Here is a 19049-nt window from a genome sequence, read left to right as displayed (position 1 = left end):
GCGCTGCGGTTTCTCGACTAGTGGATTGGCGCTCCTGACGCCTCTGCGCTGCGCATCATCAAGCCGCGCCGCTCCCGGAAGTGACGACACCTGGTGTGAGCTGCGAGTTGCGCCGAATCCGAGACTGGAGATCCCAAGCCATGTTGCCTTCGGGCGTCATCGGTCGGCGTCGCCGCAGGAAGTGACAGAAACTCCTGGCGCGCGCCGGGCGGTGTTTCTTCTGTTTCGGGGACCGGCGGCGGCGGCAGCGGCGCAGGGGTGAGTGGCGGCCGGGCGGCCCGGGCGGAGAGCGCTGGGCGGAGGCGCCCCTGAGGGCTCGGGCCGAGCAGGCCTCAGGGCGGGGGCGGGAGTGAGTGCGGGCCAGCGGCACCCCAGCTCCCGCGTAGTCTCGCCCCAGGCGGACCTTTGGTAGAAGAGGTGGCGGGCCAGGCGCTCCCGGGAGCCAACCCCTGCCGTGCTGAGATTCACGCTTGCGCGACTGAGCCCAAGGAAGTAGGAGCCCCGCGCCCGGGTCAGGTAGCCTTGTTCGCGAGTGCACCTTCCCCGGGCGCCCCCACCCCAGCTCGCTCTCTACCCCGTGAGGGAGCGTCCACCTGTCCAGGGACCAGTGCCTTCACTTGACCCAAGTGGTCTTCCTGATACCTCGTTTTGTCATCAAAGGCGGTGCCTGATGAGTGCCAGGCGCTGAGCTGAGGGTTTTTACCGGCCCATTAGGTGGGTGTTACTCCCATTCTATGGCAAAGTGTACTGAAGCGAACAAAGTTGCCCAAGATCTTACAAAAGAGACAGGAAAGGGGTGAGAGCCCAGCAGTCACTTTTCAGAGCTCTTCCTTCTGAGGACTCATTCAGAAACACTCAAAAGTGACTAAGTTTAAATGTTCAGGAACAATGGAGCGTCAACCACAGCTTGGTGTGTCCCGAGGTTGCTTGAATTATTTTTCTTTTTGCAGTGTTTTAACTCAAATGGGTGATGAAAAGGACTCTTGGAAAGTGAAAACTTTAGATGAAATTCTCCAGGAAAAGAAACGAAGGAAGGAACAAGAGGAGAAAGCAGAGATAAAACGCTTAAAAAATGTAAGCTATGTTTTTTAAGTAAGTGGTTTTCTTAAAGGAGATTTAATTTCTTTGCCCTCATTTTTCCATTAGAACAACGTTTCTTCGGTGAAGTTCTTTTGTACTTCCAAATGTCACAGGTGAGCCCAAAATCTATTCTAAAAATTAACAGAAACATTCACATACTCAGTTTACATTGAAAGCAGATTGATAACGCACTGAAGCTGTGTCTAGATGAGACTGTCTACATGGAGAATAAAATGTTCTGAACCTAGAATCATTAGTGCAGCTTGGCTAATTTTCCTCGTTAATACCATTTCCAAGCACTATTAATGCAGTGGGAACTTGCCTTAAAATTACTGTTAATGCGTGTTCTCTGTCTTTCTTGGTTTGCGTAATAACATACTCAGAAAAGTTTTTTAGTAATTGATTAAAACACTGACATCAGCACTTCTGGTAAGATTAGGAACAGATCGTTTTTCAGGTATTTATCAGTATTATGAGATTCTGAAAAGTGTTTGCTGTGTAAAATATGACTTCAGCCTCGGTTTTGATCCATAAGCAGCTGACATAATGGCCATAAAGTCTAATGTCTCTTGTCGTAAATCCTGATTTTAAAGTTTCCATCAGATTTTGAGTTTACAGAGTTGTAATTTTCATGTCATGGGATTTGAATAAAATGTTTTATATTTTGTAGCATTTGCTTGTTCAAAGTATCTATGGAAGGGGCCAGGGATTTAGGTCAGTGGTTCCAGAGCCTGCCTTGCAAGCTGAAGGTCCCGAGTTCGATCCCTGGTACCAAAAAAACCCAACAACACAACAACAGCAGGGTATCTATGGATGTTTGTTTCGAGATGTCAGCAAAGTTTGGTTATCATTTAGAAATACGTCTGTCTGTAAGGAAAATGACATATTTTCTCTTTGCTTCCTAGTCTGATGACCGGGATTCCAAACGGGATTCCCTTGAGGAGGGGGAGCTGAGAGATCACCGAATGGAGATCACAATCAGGAATTCACCGTACAGAAGAGAGGACTCTACGGAAGACAGGTGAGAAAATTTTCAAGTTGGTGAAGACAAGGCTGTGAAGAGAGGCTGGGGAGCCCCTACACTACCCAGGGCCCGGGCACCCTTGCACAGTTGGTTGTCTCTGGGTTATCAGCCACCACTTCATCCCTCTTCTCATGCAAAGACTGCACAAGGGCGTATTCCTGTCTGTCTGAAGATTCTCCAGGCAGGTTAGCATCTTTAGATAGTACATTTAAATGTCTGCCCTGTGTTGCAAGCCTAAGGTTTTACACAGTGCCGAAAAGAATGCTGAGAGGGGCTGCTATGAGTAACGTGCACACTGAGCCCCGTGTGTTCTGCTGTTTGATCCTGTGCTGTAGTATCTCATCTTTGGTTTCCTTCTCATATCTTCTGAGATAATCAAAGGAAATATGACCACAAATTAAGGTTGAATACTTATCCTGGGAAGCCAAGAGTGTGCATTTTTCCAAGGTTTTGGTGGTATAGAATCAGTTGAAGATACTGTTAAATGAACTTTTTAGATCATTAAATAGCTTGATAAAATTTTGGAATCTTTTTAAACATCTGTTGACACAAAAAATGAACAGTTTGGGCCCGGGGATTTAGCTCAGTGGTTTCGTCACCTGCTGCACAAGCGCAAGGACCCGAGTTTGATCCCCAGTACAAAAAAAAAAAAAAAAAAACAACTGTTTGATACATTTGTACATGCCAGTGAATGCATCACCATAATCAAGACACTGAATATGGCCTTCCTCCCTTAAAAAGAAGTATTTTTGTTCCACATACCACATTGATTCTCAAACTTTTCACCTGAGTCTTAAAACGCCTTAAATTTTAGAATTGACATAACTTTTTTTTGGTCTTGTTTTGTTTTTTGTTATTTATTTTCGCTTGTTTTTCTTTTCTTTTCTTTTCTTTTTTTGGTACCAGGGATCGAACTCAGGACTCTGCGCTTGCCAGGCAGGTGCGGCACCACTGAGCTACATCCCCAGCCCAATTGCTTGTTTTTCTTTTAATGACTCTTTTAAAATTATGGTTCAGGTTTACCTTCATTTCCTTTTGAACCCTTGTTTTTTCTGGGCTGGAGAAACTCCACAAGACCTTGTTTCTCTGTGCATATCTCCAGCTTGATGAAGTGCGTTGTATTTTATTTCAGAGGAGAGGAAGATGACTCTCTGGCTATCAAACCACCCCAGCAAATGTCTCGGAAGGAAAAGGCCCATCACAGGAAAGATGAAAAGAGAAAAGAAAAGCGCAGGCATCGTAGCCATTCAGCAGAAGGAGGTAAGAAGTCTTTGTTTTCTTGGATGTTGTTGTTATATCCTTCATGATCTTCCTTCTCTAGAGCACAGTGGAGAGAAGAAATAAAATTTTAGCTGAAAGTACAATTTATTGTAGATCATTTGAGAAAACTACATCATTTTCCTTTTTGTGTTTTTTTTGGCTCATTATATTGTTTTAAAGTAGTTTGTCTACCTATAACATACCATAATTGTATAAGGATTAGAAAAAACACTCCCCCCGAAATGGGTGTTTGGTGAAGTCCAACTTAGTGGCTTTAGCTTGATTAGAGGTTTGATTTCATGCCAATACAAGAGGTTCTTAGGAGCCAGGCATGGAAATGCACACCTGCAACTTCAGTACTCTGAGACTGAGCCAGGATGATCATAATAAGTTCAACCCCAACCTGGGCAACTTAAGGAGACCCTGTCTCAAAATGAAAAGGGCTGCAGAAAAAGAAAATAAATTAGTTAAAAGGTAAAGCTTCTGGGCCGAGGATTTAGCTCAGTGGTGCCGCCACCTGCCTCAAAAGCACAAGGTCCTGAGTTTGACCCCTGTACCAAAAAAATATATATATAGGTTCTTATTGGTCCTGGAAAAGCTGGTTCTGGGAACTGGTTTAAATCTCATTATTATAAATGCAGCTGGTTAATTAAATAGCTTTCTGTTGTGTGGTTTTTTTTTCTGTACTGGGGATTGAATTTGGGACCTTGTGCTTTCGAGGCAGGTGGCAGAACCACTGAGCTAAATCCCCAGCAGTGTTGTTTTTTGTTTTTGTTTCTCACTAGGGATTGAACCCAGGGTCTTCAGCATCTTTTTCTTTTTTCCCCCCAGTACCGGGACTTGAACTCAGAGCCTTATACTTGCCAGGCAGGCAAGTAGCCACTGAGCTATATCCCTGTCCCTAAACCCAGGGTCTTCACACTGAGCTGTATGCGCCCCCCCCCCCCCCCCGTTCCTTTGAGACAGAGCCTGTCCATTGCCCAGGTGGGGCTCAAATTTTACCTTCTTCCTGCCTCAGCCTCCTAGAGTGCTAGAGTTATAGGTTACCATCCCTTTGGTCTTTGTGGCTGATTGTTTTCATCAACTGTGACACTTATATATTGTAGTTTATTTAGAATAGATAAAGTGATGAAAATTACAATTTTGCTTAGGCATGATCACAGTGTTTTTGTAATTGGAATCTTATTGCAAGTAGTTTTGTATCTTTTGAGTTTTTGTTTTGTTTCTATGTATTTGCTTGGGGTTTTGTTGTTGTTTTGTTTGTGTTTTTGTTTTGTTTTGGTACCGGGATGAACTCGGGTCCTTGTGCTTGCAAGGCAGGAGGCAGAACCACTGAGCTAAATCCCCAGCCTTGTTTGTGTTTTTGAGGCAAGGTCTCCCTTTGTAGTTCAGACTGGCCTCAAACTCAGAGACTCTTCTACCACAGCCTCCCAGGTGCTGGGATCACAGGGGTGCGCCACCACATCCCGCTTTTATTTACTTGTTTTCTTGCAGGGTCTTGCTGTGTTCTAGGCGGGTGACAAACCCATGATCCTCCTGCTTCTGCCTCCCAGAGTGCTGGGATTACAGGTTGTGTGCCCCACGCCCAGCTGCTTTGGGTTTTTGAAATTCAATATGAAATTATCATCTTTTTTTTTTTTTTTGTACCGGGGATGGAACTTGGGACCTTGTGCTTGTGAGGCAGCCGGCGGCACCACTGAGCTAAATCCCCGGCCCTATCTTTTCCTTTTTTTTTTTTTTTTTAATTTGATTGATTTTATGACTTTCAAGACATGAACATGAAAATGAATCTTTATCTCCAGTTGTTACCAATGAGAAAATGAGCTCTTGACATAATTTAGCTCTTGACACAGGTGAACTGGGAGGCAAATTCAGCTAATGGACCAGGTGTTCAAGTTGAGGCTCTCTTGAAAGCGTGCAGCGTACTAGCTGTTGCTGTGGCTCTCCAGTGACCGTGGCTCACAGTGGATAGAATGTTTGAAGTATTTTTATTCATTCATTGGTTTAGTATTTATTTTATATTTTTGGGGGAAGTGGTTTTACTAGCAAGTGTTTTCTGTAGTGTGTTGCTGGAAACCAAGAAGTTTATAAATGCATTACATGTTAAGAAATTAGTTACTTGAGGGCCGGGGATTTAGCTCAGTGGTTTCACTGCCTGCTGCACAAGCACAAGGACCCGAGTTCGATCCCTGGTACCAAAGAGAAAAAAAAAAAAAAGAAAAGAAATTAGTTACCTGAGAGAAATTACTTTTGTTTCTTTCAGTCACCGCCTAAGTCTTTTTTGGATTAATGTTGAAGTTTCAGGAAGTGAGGCCTCTGCATGACGCTTGTCATTGCCTGACAGGGAAGCATGCACGAGTAAAAGAGAAGGAAAGAGAACACGAACGTCGTAAGCGCCACCGAGAAGAGCAAGACAAAGCCCGCCGGGAATGGGAGAGACAGAAGCGGCGGGAGATGGCAAGGGAGCACTCGAGGAGAGAGCGGTGAGCCTGGCCCTCTCGGCAGCGTTAGTGCTGTGCTGTGTCTGTCACCCAGTGGGAGAGCGGGCGTTCGTGTGAGGGAGCAGGCTCGGTGCGAAGGTGGTGTGGACAGAGGAGCACAGGACTGTGGACCCAGTGCTGTTACAAGAATCGTCCCAGAGCCGGGAGCTTTACTGCGTCTGGCCGGTGGGTGAGCGTGAACTGCCAGAGGAGGTACCTGAGGGCTCAGGTCTCTGTCAGCGCCCGCCCACTGGAGGAGCCAGAAAGGGTCGTCGCTCACTCTGCGGTGGGTCAGGGGACAGGATGTGCAGGCCAGGTCCCAGGAGGAGGTCCAGGCAGGAGGAAGGGACAGTTGAGACCAGAAGTGGGGCACAGTCCTTAGAAGGGAGGCGCGGGGTGTTGGATGATCTCTGGACCTTGGACCCTGCAGCGTCAGCAGGGGAGGTGCTTCCCTCTGGGAGGGACCCGAGGGCTATGTGGTCAGAGGTCAGCTGTTTTCAAGTCCTGATAGAGTCAGGTCTTCCAGAGAGAGTCAGCCAAGATCACGCATGTGAATCCCGACACAGAACCCGTGCTTCGGGTGGTCTGTTTGACACACTCGGCACCTGCTCAGTACCCAGAGAGATGGATCGCTCTGGTTCTCTGCATCACAGCAGAGGCAGGCTGTTGTTCTTCAGACAAGAAAGGACCGAATAATGGGAGACGAGACCACCAGGGCCTTGGAACAGTCTGGGAGCTGAGTTACCACTCTGTGTCCTCCCTTGCCTCAGACTCGCAAGAAAGGGTACAGGTTACCCAGTTCCATTCTCTGGGGCCCAGGCCAGGTCCTGTGCATGGGCCGCCTCTCTACGTGGGGGTCACATCCATGGAAGGTGGGGAGCCGGCCTGCTGCCTGGAGCGGAGGCTGCAAGTGACCATTTCTAGCTGCCACCACTGAGCAGTGCAGAGAGCCTGCTAGTCCTGAGCATTGGGGCCTTGATGCGGGACAGAAGGGAGCCCTGGGAGAGCCCAAGGTTCAGTTAGTGTGCACTGCCCAGGCTGAGGGTGCTCTGTCCCACAGGGTGCTTGGGATGGGAGCAGAGGTTGGTAGATGAGGTCAGCCTTCCCTAAGGATCACCTGGAAAGCAAAGCGGAAGATGGGGACAGAGGCGTGTGTGGGCCAGGCTTCAAAAAGCACCTGTAAAGCCAGCCAAATTGGTAAACGCAACCAGTTTGTGTTTGGAAGCCGACCAGAGGGAAATCTGAGAAGCCCGTGCACTTGGCAAACCTCGGCGCTGAGGGGATCACAGCAGGAAGTAGTCGTCTGGCCTGGAAGTTGCCTTGCCCACTTCAGTCCAGCACCTTTGGCCATGGGACCCACGGCTCCCTGCCACCTACTGTCCCCAGGGGATGAGGAGACTTCTTGGCAGGCTTTGCTAGTGTGAAATTGCAGCTGTGGTGGGGACATGGGGCCGACCCTGGACCACGCTCGAGCTGCCACCCTGTTCCAGTGCTGAGGATGGGCCCTGAGAACGGCCCAGATTCTGCACAGACAGAACTCGGAGGCCCTGCTGGCCCGAGGAGTCGGCTCCCGCTCAGCTATGCAGGCCCCACGGTGACCCCTTGAACGTAGACCAGATTGGTGCTCAGAAACGGCAGCAGTGTATGTGGGGGCTGGGTGCCAGGAGAGAAGAATAGAGAAGGATGCTTTTGCGAACAGTGGCTGAAAATCTCCCAGATTTGATGACAGAAACGGTGTATTTACATTTGCCAGTAGCCTGATGAACCTGTAGCTGCAGACTGGAGTCCTGCAGCCAGCGAGCTGCTGCAAGGTCATCTGTGCTGGGAGGAGCTCGGCGGAGGTGGGGGCACGGGGTGGCTCTGGCAAGCTGGTGCGGAAGCTCAGCAGGGATGCAGCTCTTTGTGAAGGGGAACAAAGACGCTTCTAGTGAACGAAGATTGAAGATTGGAGGGCCCGTTGCTGGCAAACCTGTCTTGGGAGGATTACTGAAGTGCCTCCAGCTGAGTGGAAGCGCTGCCCTGTGGCAGCTTGAGCTGCAGGAAGGGAAGAGCCGCTCTGGAGTGGCCAGTGTGCAGCTTAGGGATTCTGCCAGGTGGCCCTCTGCAGAGTTGCTCAGTTACTGTAGCTCTGTGCTGTTGAGGGTGTAACATACAGATTGCCAGCGGAGACGGAAGACAGGGAGCGAGGTTGTAACGAAGTGTCTGTGCTTCGGTGCTTTTTGTTTCTTTTGCAGTACTGGGGCTTGAACCCTGGGGTGCTAGCACTGAGCTACATTCCCAGACTTTTATTTTGAGGCTGTCTTGCTGAGTGGTCCAGGCTGTGCTCAAACTTGCCGTCCTCCTTAGGGCTGGGGATTTAGCTCAGTGGTTCCGCCACCTGCTTTGCAAATGCAAGGACCCAAGTTCGATCCCCAGCACAAAAAAAAAAAAAAAAAGAAAAGAAAGAAACTTGCCATCCTCCTGCCTCAGCCTCCAGGGTAGCTGGGGTTACAGGCATGAGCCACCGCACCGGGCTAGTTAATATTATTCTTATGGGATGTGTATTGCACTTTCTAGAGCAACCACTAAGAAAATACCTTTTTAAAAATAGTACATGTAACAGGAATTAAAATGGTACACTAAATGGACATATTTAAAGCAAGTAGAACTGACTTGAAAGCGGGACTCCAGGGTCCCAGAATGCTTGGCCCAGGGCCCAGCAAGGCTCCACGGGGCTCGAGGTTGGTGCAGTGCTGTGACCTGCGCTCCACTGCCCTGCGCTCCTTCCTGTGAGCCCTGAACCTCAGCCTCGCAGGTGGCACGGCGCTCGGAATGGGAACGGTCCACACTGATGGTTTAGGTCTGGCTCGGCCGTCTGGATGCCCTGTGATGTCCCCAGTGCGCCTGCTGTTTGCGCCCTCTGCCCAGTGCAAGCCCACACTGTCTCAGGCTGGCGCAGGAGGTGGCCGGGCCACTTGCACAGGTGTCCACTGAGGAGAAGGGTCGGCACTCCCACCCCTTTCCCCGAGCTCCTCCGCCTCCTTCTCGCCTGTGCAGCACTTTCTCATCAGTTGGGGGTTTGGGGGCTTCTTTTGGTACCAGGGATCGAACTCAGGTCCTTGAGCTTTTGAAGCAGGCACGGAACCACTGAGCCAGATCCCGGCCCTGGGTTTTTACTTTTTAAGGCAGGGTTTCACTGTGTAGCCTGGGCTGGGCTCAAATTCTCGGTCCTCCTGTCTCAGCCTGCGGAGTGCTGGGGTCACAGTTGTGTGCCACCATGCCCGACTCCAGTCGCAGTCAGCTGTGTCTACTACCTTGGGTTCTTCCTTGGACTTCGCGTGCCGCGTGTGGGGGAGCAGAGCAGGTTCTGTGGGCGTCGCCAGCCCTGGTTTGCTCTGCGGCTCTTCAGACCCAGCCGGGGATTGTGCAGCAGTCCTGTCTAGGAAGCCTTTGTGGTGTGGCGGCCACAAGTGGTTTCTGAGTTGAGAGAGGGCCCGGCCCGAGGAGGCTGTGGCGTTGGTGGGTGTGATGGCTGCACTTGCTTCTTCCAGGGACCGCCTGGAGCAGTTGGAGAGGAAGCGGGAGCGAGAGCGCAAGATGAGAGAGCAGCAGAAGGAGCAGCGGGAGCAGAAGGAGCGGGAGCGGAGGGCGGAGGAGCGGCGCAAGGAGCGTGAGGCCCGCAGGGAAGGTGCGCTTGGGAGGCAGGGGCGGTGCGTGGGTGTGGGCCAGCTGCTCTGTCCTGCCCCACCCGGCCCAGGCCCACGGGCCCACTCGAGAGATGGGCTGCCTGGCTCTGTGCTCTCTCTGGTTCTTCCTTTTCTTCCGGTTTTCAAAAACTGGTAAAACACACACGGCCTAAATCTGCCACCTTATCCAGGCCAAGTGCGAGCAGTGGCATCGAGTACAGTCACGCTGTTGTGCAGCCGTATCTGCCGTCTGACTCCAAAACTTATCTTGTGAAACTGAAAACTGTCCTCTTAAATGATTCCTAAACACTTTATTTTTTATCTTGAGACAGGATCTTTTTCTTTTCTTTTCTTTTTTAGACAGGCTGTGTAGTTCAGGCTGGCCTAGATCTTACGGTGATCCTCCTGCCTCAGCCTCCTGAGTGCTTGATTACAGGTGCGCACCACCACACCTGGTCTGAGGCGGGGTCTTGCTGAGTCCCCAAGTTGCCCAGGCTGGGCTTGAACGTATGATCCTCCTGCCTTAGCCTTCTGTCTGCTTTCTGTTGATGGGGATCTGACTCCTCTGGCTGCCTCTCGAATGGAACCACACCGTCCTCTGTTCTGGTGTCACCGAGCAGGAGGTCCGAGGGCCTTTCCGTGTCGTAGTTAGTGCCAGGATTTCCTTCCGTTCAAAGGTGGCTGCGAGCTGTGTCTTCTGTCATTTGCTGTTTGTTTCCTACAGGCCCTACTGGTTTTTGTCCCTCTTGCCCGGTTTTCGGTGATGTCTTCCATGTCCGTGTGTCGGTCTCCTCTGCTTTGTGTGTGCTCTGTGGCCTGTGGAGAGCATTAGCAGATGATCTCAGGGAGACCGGCCTCTCTGCTCCCTGTGTCTCCGCCCCACCCGTGGTAGTTGATGTCCCCAGGACACGTGGACACTGCTTGCCCAGGAACGCAAGCTGGCAACAGTCCGCTCGGTGGCAGGCAGGAAGTGCGAGGCCCGTGATGCTGCCATAACTCGGGTGTCGTCGCACTGTCCTGGGCAGTGTCTCCAAGGAGCTCTTTTTACTTTTCCCTTCTGTTCTGCAGACTGAAGCAGGGACTTCACCCTGGGCTGCGTCCCCACCCTTTTTATTTAGTCCCAGGGCAGGATCTTGCTGGCTTGTCGGCTCCTGGGCTGTTGGCAGCAGGGAGGGAGCGTGCAAATAGGGAGGGGGTGTGCACATGGCGATGAGGCCTCAGCTCTTGCTCATCTGGGAGCAGCTAACCCTAACGCTGCCTTCCTTCCCGGGCACGGTTTGCCAGAGCCAGGGGTGTTAGCCGAGAGTTTTTTCATTCAGCACTTCAATCTCATCAGCCCCCTGCCTCTGACCTCCCAGCTTCCGAGGCATCTGCTGACAGTCTCGCTATGGGCCCTCGTGTGGCCGTCATCTTTCTTTGCTGCTTGCAAGATTCTCTCTGCCTTTGGACAATTTTATTGGCTCGTGTGTGTGCGTTTCTGGTATGTGTTGCTGCACGATGGATATATTCATCGCAGATGGTTGAGGTATTGATATGTCACGTCCAAGTCCTTTCATGTCCTCTTCCCTCGTCCCTACATCTCTTTCCCATAGCAAAAGGTATACCTCCCCGTCCGATCTTTTTTGGCTCTCTAAATTGTTTACGTTTTGGGTTCTCATGTAAGAGATATTTAACCTTCTGTATTTCATTTATTTTGCTTCATATTATGGTCTTAAGGCCATCTGTTTTCCTACAAATGCCTCACATTTGTCCTTCTTTATGGCTGAGTAGTGCTCCATAGCACATAAATGCATTTTCTTTGTCTGTTTATCTGTTGATGAGTATGTAGGGCGTTTCCGGGCTGGGGATTTAGCTCAGTGGTGCCGCCACCGCCTGCCTGGCAAGTGCAGGGTCCCGGATCGTAGTTGATCCATCCATCTGCTGGTGTCCTGGGGGTCCCGCTGGCTCTGTGTACTTTCTCACTTTTCTTTCTGTTCCTCAGACAGGTGGTTATATCCATGACTGTGCATTTCAGCTCTAGAACTTTCTGGGTCTTTTGGTTTCCTGTCTCTGTTGACGTTTCCCCGTTTGTACATCGTTTTCTGACTTTTTGCATATCTTAGTTTTCTGAACATATTTGCGATAGTTTTATTAAGGTCCTGTTTTGTCTTTATCTACACGGAGGCAGTTCATTGTAAGGTAACAGTGGGAGGAGTCCTGGGCACAGATAGTGCTGTCACAGGAGGGAGTGGGCAAGGGCACTGAGGGTCATTAGGCCTCAGGTGTGTGGATGCCACGTGTGTCCTCCGCTGAGCCCACGGCCAGCGGCCAGTGGCTTCCCCCTCCCTTCCTTGTCCCTCGGGGCCATTTGTTTTCTCCTCCTCTGTTTTATTTAAACGGGGATGGAGCCCAGGCCCTCGTGGACACCAGGCCAGTGCCCTACGGCGTGTGGTCTCCACACTCGTCTTTGCCAAGATCTCCCACCAGGTCTTCTCAGAACAGTTTCTGGTGGTGTTTTCTTTCTTTGAACAGACTTTCCTGGTTCTTGAATAACTGGTGACTTTTTGCTGGAAATGAGCTGGCAGTGACAACTTGGGGGATGGGCCGTCCCTGCAGGCCTTGCTGTGCTGCCTGCTGTTGTGACTGATGCCGTCTGGGCTGAGGGTCTCGGCTGAGGGTCGGCCCTGGGCCATGTCTTCCATACCCCCCACCGCCCGGGCCGTGTCCCTCCAGGGTGTGTCCGAGCCTGTGCCTGCCTGTGTGGATGCTTCCTGTCGAGTGTCCCCGTGACACCTGGTCCTCCGGTGTCTGGGTTCCGGTGGGAGGAAAGGGCCCAGCCACGAGGCCGTGGGGAGTCCCTGTAACCAGAGAGTGGGCAGCAGCAACAGCGCGGCCTCGGCCTGCCCCGATGCAAAGCATGGCTGAGCACAGATCCGTGGTGGCCGAGACTGAGCCCTTTGGCCCAACCCGGTCCTGTGGGCCACTCCAGGGACTTGTGTTCAGCTGCGCTGAGAGGCGGATTCGACTGGAATGCAGCAGTGTGCTGTCCAGGCCTCCCTGCGCTTGTGCCCCTGCACTCCAGTCCCTGAGCCGACTGCCACTGCCCGGGGTGGGGTGGGGCCCGACTCCAGGGCTGCTCCCTCTGCTGCCTACACAGAAGCCCTCCTGCTCCTCTCCCCGCCCCTCCCAGTGAGGGCAGGTGGGAGGTCCCCCTGGGTCCTCGGCGGCCCCCAGCCTTCGGCTTGGAGCTGCTGTCCCTTCGCTCCCGGCCGCCCCTGTGTTAGTGCTGAGTGCACTGCCTGGTGTGGGTGTGCAAGAGCCAGCCCAGTCTCCACCCTGCCGTGTGCTCCAGTCTCAGCGCACCACCGCACCCTGAGGGAGGACTACGGTGACAAGGGGAAAGCCAGCCACTGGAGCCGCAGCCCCGTGCGGCCACCGAGGGAGCGCTTTGAGCTGGGAGATGGCCGGAAGCCAGGTGGGACCCAGGGTCTTCCCTGGGGGTTTGGACATCACAGTGTGTGTCTCTCACCGTTGGCGGGATGAAGGGGTCCCAGCTAAGTGCTGTCTTCGTCACAGTGCAGTGGCACAGCCCTGGCAGGAAGGAAGACATGGGGCTCCCAGCCAGACACTTGTTGCTGGTCCTTTGGGGAGTTGTGTTTTCAGTTCAATGTGGGTGGATAACTGGGTGTGCTGGCACAGGCCTGTAATCCCAGCACTTGGGAGGGAGGCCGAGGCAGGAGGATTGCTGAGTTCAAGGCCAGCCTGGGCTACATAGTGAGCTCCAGACCAGCCTGAACTACTTAGTGAGACCCTGTCTCAGAAAAACAGCAAAAAATAAGTGGGTAGATGAGCTGTTTCCATAGAGTAAAATCTGATTAGTATGTGAGGGGTACTTACTGAGTTTTGGGTGTTGCTGTCTTGTTGATTCAAAAACACTTTTTTGGGCTGGGGATGTAGCTCAGTGGCACCACACGTGCCTCACAAGTGCAAGGTCCTGAGTTCAATCCCCGGTACCACCAAAAAAATAAATAAATAAATAAATAAATAAATAAAAACATTTTTCCACATTCACCTTTCGTGGTTTCTTTCATAAGTAAAAGAAGAAAAGATTGAAGAACGAGACCTGCTGTCTGACCTGCAGGACATCAGCGACAGCGAGAGGAAAACCAGCTCAGCAGAGTCCTCCTCAGGTACCTGAGCCTGCCTGGCCAAGGGCACCTGAGCCTGCTGCCTCCACAGATAGGCCGGGCCTCACCGTGGCTCCACGTTCTCCTGCAGCAGAGTCAGGCTCAGGCTCGGAGGAGGAGGAGGAGGGAAGCACCAGCGAGGAGTCAGAAGAGGAGGAGGAGGAGGAGGAGACAGGGAGCAACTCTGAGGAGGCCTCCGAGCAGTCTGCAGGTGAGCGAGCACAGTCTGCAGGGGAGCGGCGGGCGGCCGGGGCGGGGGTGGGGAATGCAGGAGAAGCAGCCGGAACAGCCAGAGTCCTGTCTGGAAGGACACTGCTGCCTGAAGCCGCTGTCTCTGGGACTCACAGGCGACCCAGGACGGGCAGTGCGCACGCTCGCAGCTCTGTAGACTGCTTGTGAGGAGTCGGGTGTGGGTGCCTGCTTCAGCCTGCCACTGCCTGAGCAGACACCTGTTGTGTTTTTGAGACAGGGTCTTGCCGTGTACCTCAGACTGGCCTTGAACTCACTGTGTAGTCCAGGCTGGCCTTGAACTCCTGCCAAGCCTCCTGCCTCAGCTTCCCGAGTGCTGGGCTCACAGGCGTGTGCCACCTCGCCCGGCTCCAGACACCTATTTTCTTTTGCAGAAGAAGTGAGTGATGAAGAAATGAGTGACGATGAAGAGCAAGAGAACGAAAACCACATCATGGTTGGTGAGTGGCTCCCTGTGACGTTCGCACGTCTCTGCCGTCTGTGTACAGATCGCCACGTGCACGTGGCCGGGCCCAGCACAGAGTCACCTGTGTGCAGTTCCCCAAAGCTGTGGTGAGGAGCAGAAGTGGCTCTCGGGGAGGACAGCCGCTTCCTGGGACCACACCACCGGCCACACGCAGTCGGTGCCCGCGGGGGCCTGATCATTTAGCTGTGCTGAGCGGCCCCGCTCTGGGTGCCTGCGTGATAAACACAGGGAGGCTGGGAAAGGGCACCCACATCTGCTTCCCAGGGGAAGAGGGCTGCGCTGGACAGCAGGTCCTGGGGCCACAGCCACGGCCACCACGGACAGGGAGCAAGCGGCCGAGCTTTGTCCCCGGGGCCTGGAAGCATGAATTCTAAGCATGGCCGCCTCGCACAGCCCCTGTCCCTGTTCTCGGACTCAGCCGAGCCGGCTGGGACCTTAGACCTTGCACCCTTGTTCAGGGCCAGTCCCAGTGCCAGCCCCTCACGTGGAGGGCGCAAGACTCGTGGCACTGCCAGGCACCCAGGTTCCCCTGCTTGTTCCCAGTTCCATAATTAGGTTTATCTGTTAAAGTTCCAGAGTCGAGATTTGACCGAGACTCGGGGGACAGTGAAGAAGGGGAGGAAGAAGTGGGTGAGGGGACCCCACAGAGCAGCGCCCCAACTGAAGGGGACTACGTGCCTGACTCCCCAGCCCTGTCGCCCATTGAGCTCAAGCAGGAGCTGCCCAAGTACCTGCCGGCCCTGCAGGTGAGGCCCCGCTCCCGCCCGGGGCCAGGCCCCACCTGGTGGTGCCACTCCCTGTGAGGGCAGGCCGGGCCCTCAGCTCCTGTGACACTAGCCACAGCAGCACAGGGAAGCATTCTGGGCACAAGGAGACACTGCTGGGTCCGCCCTTGTGTGGCCTTGAATGCCAAGGCTGCCTCATCACCTGCCCCACACAGGCCTGCACGCTCTCTGTAGCAGATGTCAGTGGGCGGTGGACACTGCTGAGGCTCTTGGGAGGACAAGGTGCCCTGAGGTGCGGGACAGCACCCGGGCCTGGGTCTCCTTGGTACCAGCTGGGAAAGCTGCTGGCAGGGCGGGGGCCTGCTTCCCTAAGCCTGCACTGTGGGTGTGCAGGGGCCTGGTCGGGTGTGGCTCCACTCCCCACACCAGCACGTCCTTGCAGGGCTGCCGCAGTGTGGAGGAGTTCCAGTGTCTGAACAGGATTGAGGAGGGCACCTATGGAGTGGTTTACAGAGCGAAGGACAAGAAGACAGGTGGGCAGGTCTCAGGAAATCCCTGGGTCCAGTGGCTGGTCAGCAGAGCTGCAGAGGCCTGTCCCGAGCTGGGTGGGTCTGCTACTCTGCTGCAGGCCCTACCCAGTGTTGTGATTCCAGCAATGGGAGCCTCACTGGTCCTCCCACTGCCTCTGGCAGGACGTTGAGTGGCCTGGGCTTCTGGCCACTGTGTGCCTTCAGCATGTGGCAGTGCACATTCCGAGGCGCTAGGCCTCAGCCACACTGCACCTTGCAGGCGCTCTTTCGTGACGCGGGTGATATAGGCCTGAGGCCCCTGTGCCTCCCAAGCCAGAGGTTGTCCTGCCTCAGGCGGAGCTGGTCACTGTGGCAGCAGCTGACACAGCCCAGCGGCGATGGCAAGGCCGGTGCGATGGCAGCCATGTGACAGGAACAGCCCGGGTTTACCCGTGACTGCTGACTCACAGCTTGGGGCCTCTCTGCTGTTTCTGTCTTTTTCTCGCATGCTGGCCTCCAGTCAAGCGCTCTACACTGAGTATTCTGCCAACCTGGGGCTTTTCTCAGATCACTTAGTGCAAAATAAATGCTTGGTAAACAGAAACAAAAATCCTGGTTAAATGGATCGATGGCTCTTACCCCATTTGGATGCTTTCTCAGCCCTTGTCGTTAAACGATTGTCTTCACAGATGAAATTGTGGCTCTGAAGCGGTTGAAGATGGAGAAGGAGAAGGAGGGCTTCCCAATCACATCTCTGAGAGAGATCAACACCATCCTCAAGGCCCAGCACCCCAACATCGTTACCGTCAGGGTGAGGCCCGGCCCCACATGGGGCTCGCCTGCTGAGTGGGCAGCCTGTCCAGGCCGTCCTGGGCTCCGCTTTGAGCAGACTCAGGGACAGTGCAGAAACAGACATCAGCTTCTAACACAGCACGCAGGTCCCCGCTGCGCGTGAGCAGCCGTGCCAGGATTTCAGGCTTCCTAGGAGTACACGTAGTGGCTTGAGTGGAACCACGGCATTCGCTGGGAGTCTTGTCGCCACGCACAGGCCTGCTGTTCGTTTTCCAGGAGATCGTCGTGGGGAGCAACATGGACAAGATCTACATCGTGATGAACTACGTGGAGCATGACCTCAAGAGCCTGATGGAGACCATGAAGCAGCCCTTCCTGCCAGGTTTGGCTGCGCCCGAGGCCTGTGGCCCAGGGCCCGGGGGGGACCACGATGCCGCAGTATCCCTGGCTTTGTATGTCGCTGGGCACACAGCAAGGTAGTGGCCTCGATGACCTTGTCCACAGGGCAAACAGCCACCCTGGGCTAGAAATGTCCCCAGAGCAGACTCCTGGTAGTGTGGTCACTGCCCCACGGTGTAGATGCCCCTGTGTGAGGTCTCTGGCTCCCTGGGGTGGGGCGAGCATGACCCCTCGCTGTTCCAGGGGAGGTGAAGACCCTCATGATCCAGCTGCTGCGCGGGGTGAAACACCTGCATGACAACTGGATCTTGCACCGGGACCTCAAGACATCCAACCTGCTGCTGAGCCACGCCGGCATCCTCAAGGTGAGCCTGGTACCTGCCCTGTCACCCCTGGGAGCCCTGCCCCCCACCTGGCCTCCAGCACCTCTGTCCCTGCAGGTGGGTGACTTTGGCCTGGCGCGGGAGTACGGCTCACCCCTGAAGGCCTACACCCCTGTTGTCGTGACCCTGTGGTACCGCGCCCCAGAACTGCTGCTGGGTGCCAAGGTGCGTTCAGGGCTCTGAAGGCCACCCTGCCCCTCGGGCCCGATGGTGCATTGTGCCCGTGCTCGAGTCCTGTCCTCTGGGCTTCCAGGAATACTCCACGGCCGTTGACATGTGGTCTGTGGGCTGCATCTTCGGGGAGCTACTGACGCAGAAGCCACTGTTCCCCGGTGAATCAAAAATTGATCAGATCAACAGAGTGTTTAAGGTGAGTGTGGGGCCTGCCGGGGTTGCGTGGGCTCCACAGGGTGCGGTTAGCGGGCGCATGCACGGCCGGGTCAGGGCCCGGGCAGCGTGGCTCCTCGGTGGCCTGTCCTCTGGTTGCCTGACACACGGGCGCTAGTGTCACGCTGCCAGTTGGGGGACCTTCCTTTCGGGGCACGGCCAGTTCAGGCACCCCTGTCTTTCAGGACCTAGGGACCCCCAGCGAGAAAATCTGGCCCGGCTACAACGACCTCCCCGCAGTGAAGAAAATGACCTTCAGCGAGTACCCGTACAACAACCTCCGCAAGCGCTTCGGGGCCTTGCTGTCGGACCAGGGCTTCGACCTCATGAACAAGTGCGTGCGGGCAGGGTCTCCCCAGCTCTGCGGCCTGGGCGAGCACCCCCCAGCCTCCCACCCACATGGTGCCCGCCTCCCTACGCTCCTGCCAGGTTCCTGACCTACTTCCCCGGGAGGAGGATCAACGCGGAGGACGGCCTCAAGCACGAGTACTTCCGGGAGACGCCGCTCCCCATCGACCCCTCCATGTTCCCCACGTGGCCTGCCAAGAGCGAGCAGCAGCGAGTGAAGCGCGGCACAAGCCCGCGGCCCCCCGAGGGCGGCCTGGGCTACAGCCAGCTGGTGAGGGCCCGGCCGGCGGGTCCCGGGCCGAGCCAGCCAGGCGCCATACTCACGCTGCTCACCTTGCCTCGCAGGGCGATGACGACCTGAAGGAGACGGGCTTCCACCTCACCACCACCAACCAGGGGGCCTCGGCTGCCGGCCCTGGCTTCAGCCTCAAGTTCTGACGCGGGGCCGGGCCCGGCCGCCAAGTGAGTCTGGACCCAGCTCCTGCCCGCCTGGATGCAGCTCCTGGGGCTGGAGGTGCCGAGTCGAGACGCCCAAATCTTGGGCTCGTCCTCTTGGCTTTCCACCTTCTGTTTTGTATATTACTTTGGTTTGTAAATTCGTAGAATTAAACCACATTTTCCTCATGGAAGGAGGGGCTGTGTTGTCAGATGCTCCTGGCCCGCCCTGTGAGGAAGGCTTGGGCAGGCATCTCCGTGCTAGGCCCGGGGCTGCCGCAGGCTGGGGTCCTCTGCTGCCAGCCGTGGGGTCTGAGCCCAAGTCTGCTTGCCGGCCAGGTGCTCCTCGGGACGCCCAGGCCCCCCGTCCACGGCCAGGCCTGGCTGTGCACAGCGCTGGCCACGGTGGGTTTTTATACGTGCGCTTGTTACGTGTTTTCAGATGTAGTAAACTATTCTTGGAGGAAGCCCTGCTGTGTCCTGTCCTTTCCGGGGCTTCCCCGGGCTTGGGGACCAGGCCGGGGCTGGGTCTCTGCCCACCTGGCCGGGCGGGCCCTTGCCCCTCCTGGCCCCTCTGCCCTGCTGGCCCCGGCCTGGCCTGGGTCATTCCCACTCCCTGGTGGCCACTTTCACACCGGGCTGCACGTGGCTCGCCCCCAGTGAGGCTGCTGGCACCTGGGC

General features: G+C 54.6%; 1 protein-coding gene and 1 long non-coding RNA gene across 7 annotated transcripts in view; one reads left to right on the top strand and one right to left on the bottom strand.

The window, feature by feature from the left end:
* The first annotated feature begins 56 nt into the window (after positions 1–56).
* On the top strand, positions 57–18835 carry LOC101713311 (cyclin-dependent kinase 11B). Of its 6 annotated transcripts, none has more exons than XM_087214335.1 (20): positions 57–258; positions 951–1074; positions 1986–2101; positions 3237–3364; positions 5709–5847; positions 9375–9511; positions 12841–12963; positions 13583–13678; positions 13767–13886; positions 14299–14364; positions 14961–15136; positions 15558–15648; positions 16314–16435; positions 16693–16798; positions 17059–17180; positions 17256–17363; positions 17452–17568; positions 17771–17919; positions 18015–18204; positions 18279–18835. In XM_087214335.1, the coding sequence occupies exons 2-20, from the start codon at positions 964–966 to the stop codon at positions 18369–18371; spliced, it is 2310 nt and encodes a 769-aa protein (XP_087070461.1). In that variant the 5' UTR covers positions 57–258; positions 951–963; the 3' UTR covers positions 18372–18835. The 6 variants fall into 6 exon arrangements, with proteins under 6 accessions (XP_087070461.1, XP_087070464.1, XP_087070465.1 ...); XM_087214336.1 differs by lacking the exon at positions 57–258 and adding an exon at positions 333–516; XM_087214337.1 differs by lacking the exon at positions 57–258 and adding an exon at positions 1147–1193.
* The window catches only part of LOC147827354 (uncharacterized), a 36548-nt gene continuing 18596 nt past the window's right edge, over positions 1098–19049 (bottom strand). Inside the window, exon 3 of the long non-coding RNA XR_015452437.1 lies at positions 1098–3421. This is a non-coding gene — a long non-coding RNA (uncharacterized LOC147827354). The remainder of the gene's footprint in view (positions 3422–19049) is intronic.

This window comes from Heterocephalus glaber, unplaced genomic scaffold, assembly GCF_053883595.1.
Source record: "Heterocephalus glaber isolate CG9 unplaced genomic scaffold, H.glaber_assembly_v1.0 deba00001447, whole genome shotgun sequence".
In the NCBI taxonomy this organism is placed as follows: domain Eukaryota; kingdom Metazoa; phylum Chordata; class Mammalia; order Rodentia; family Bathyergidae; genus Heterocephalus; species Heterocephalus glaber.
This window is presented reverse-complemented; position numbering and strand designations above follow the sequence as displayed.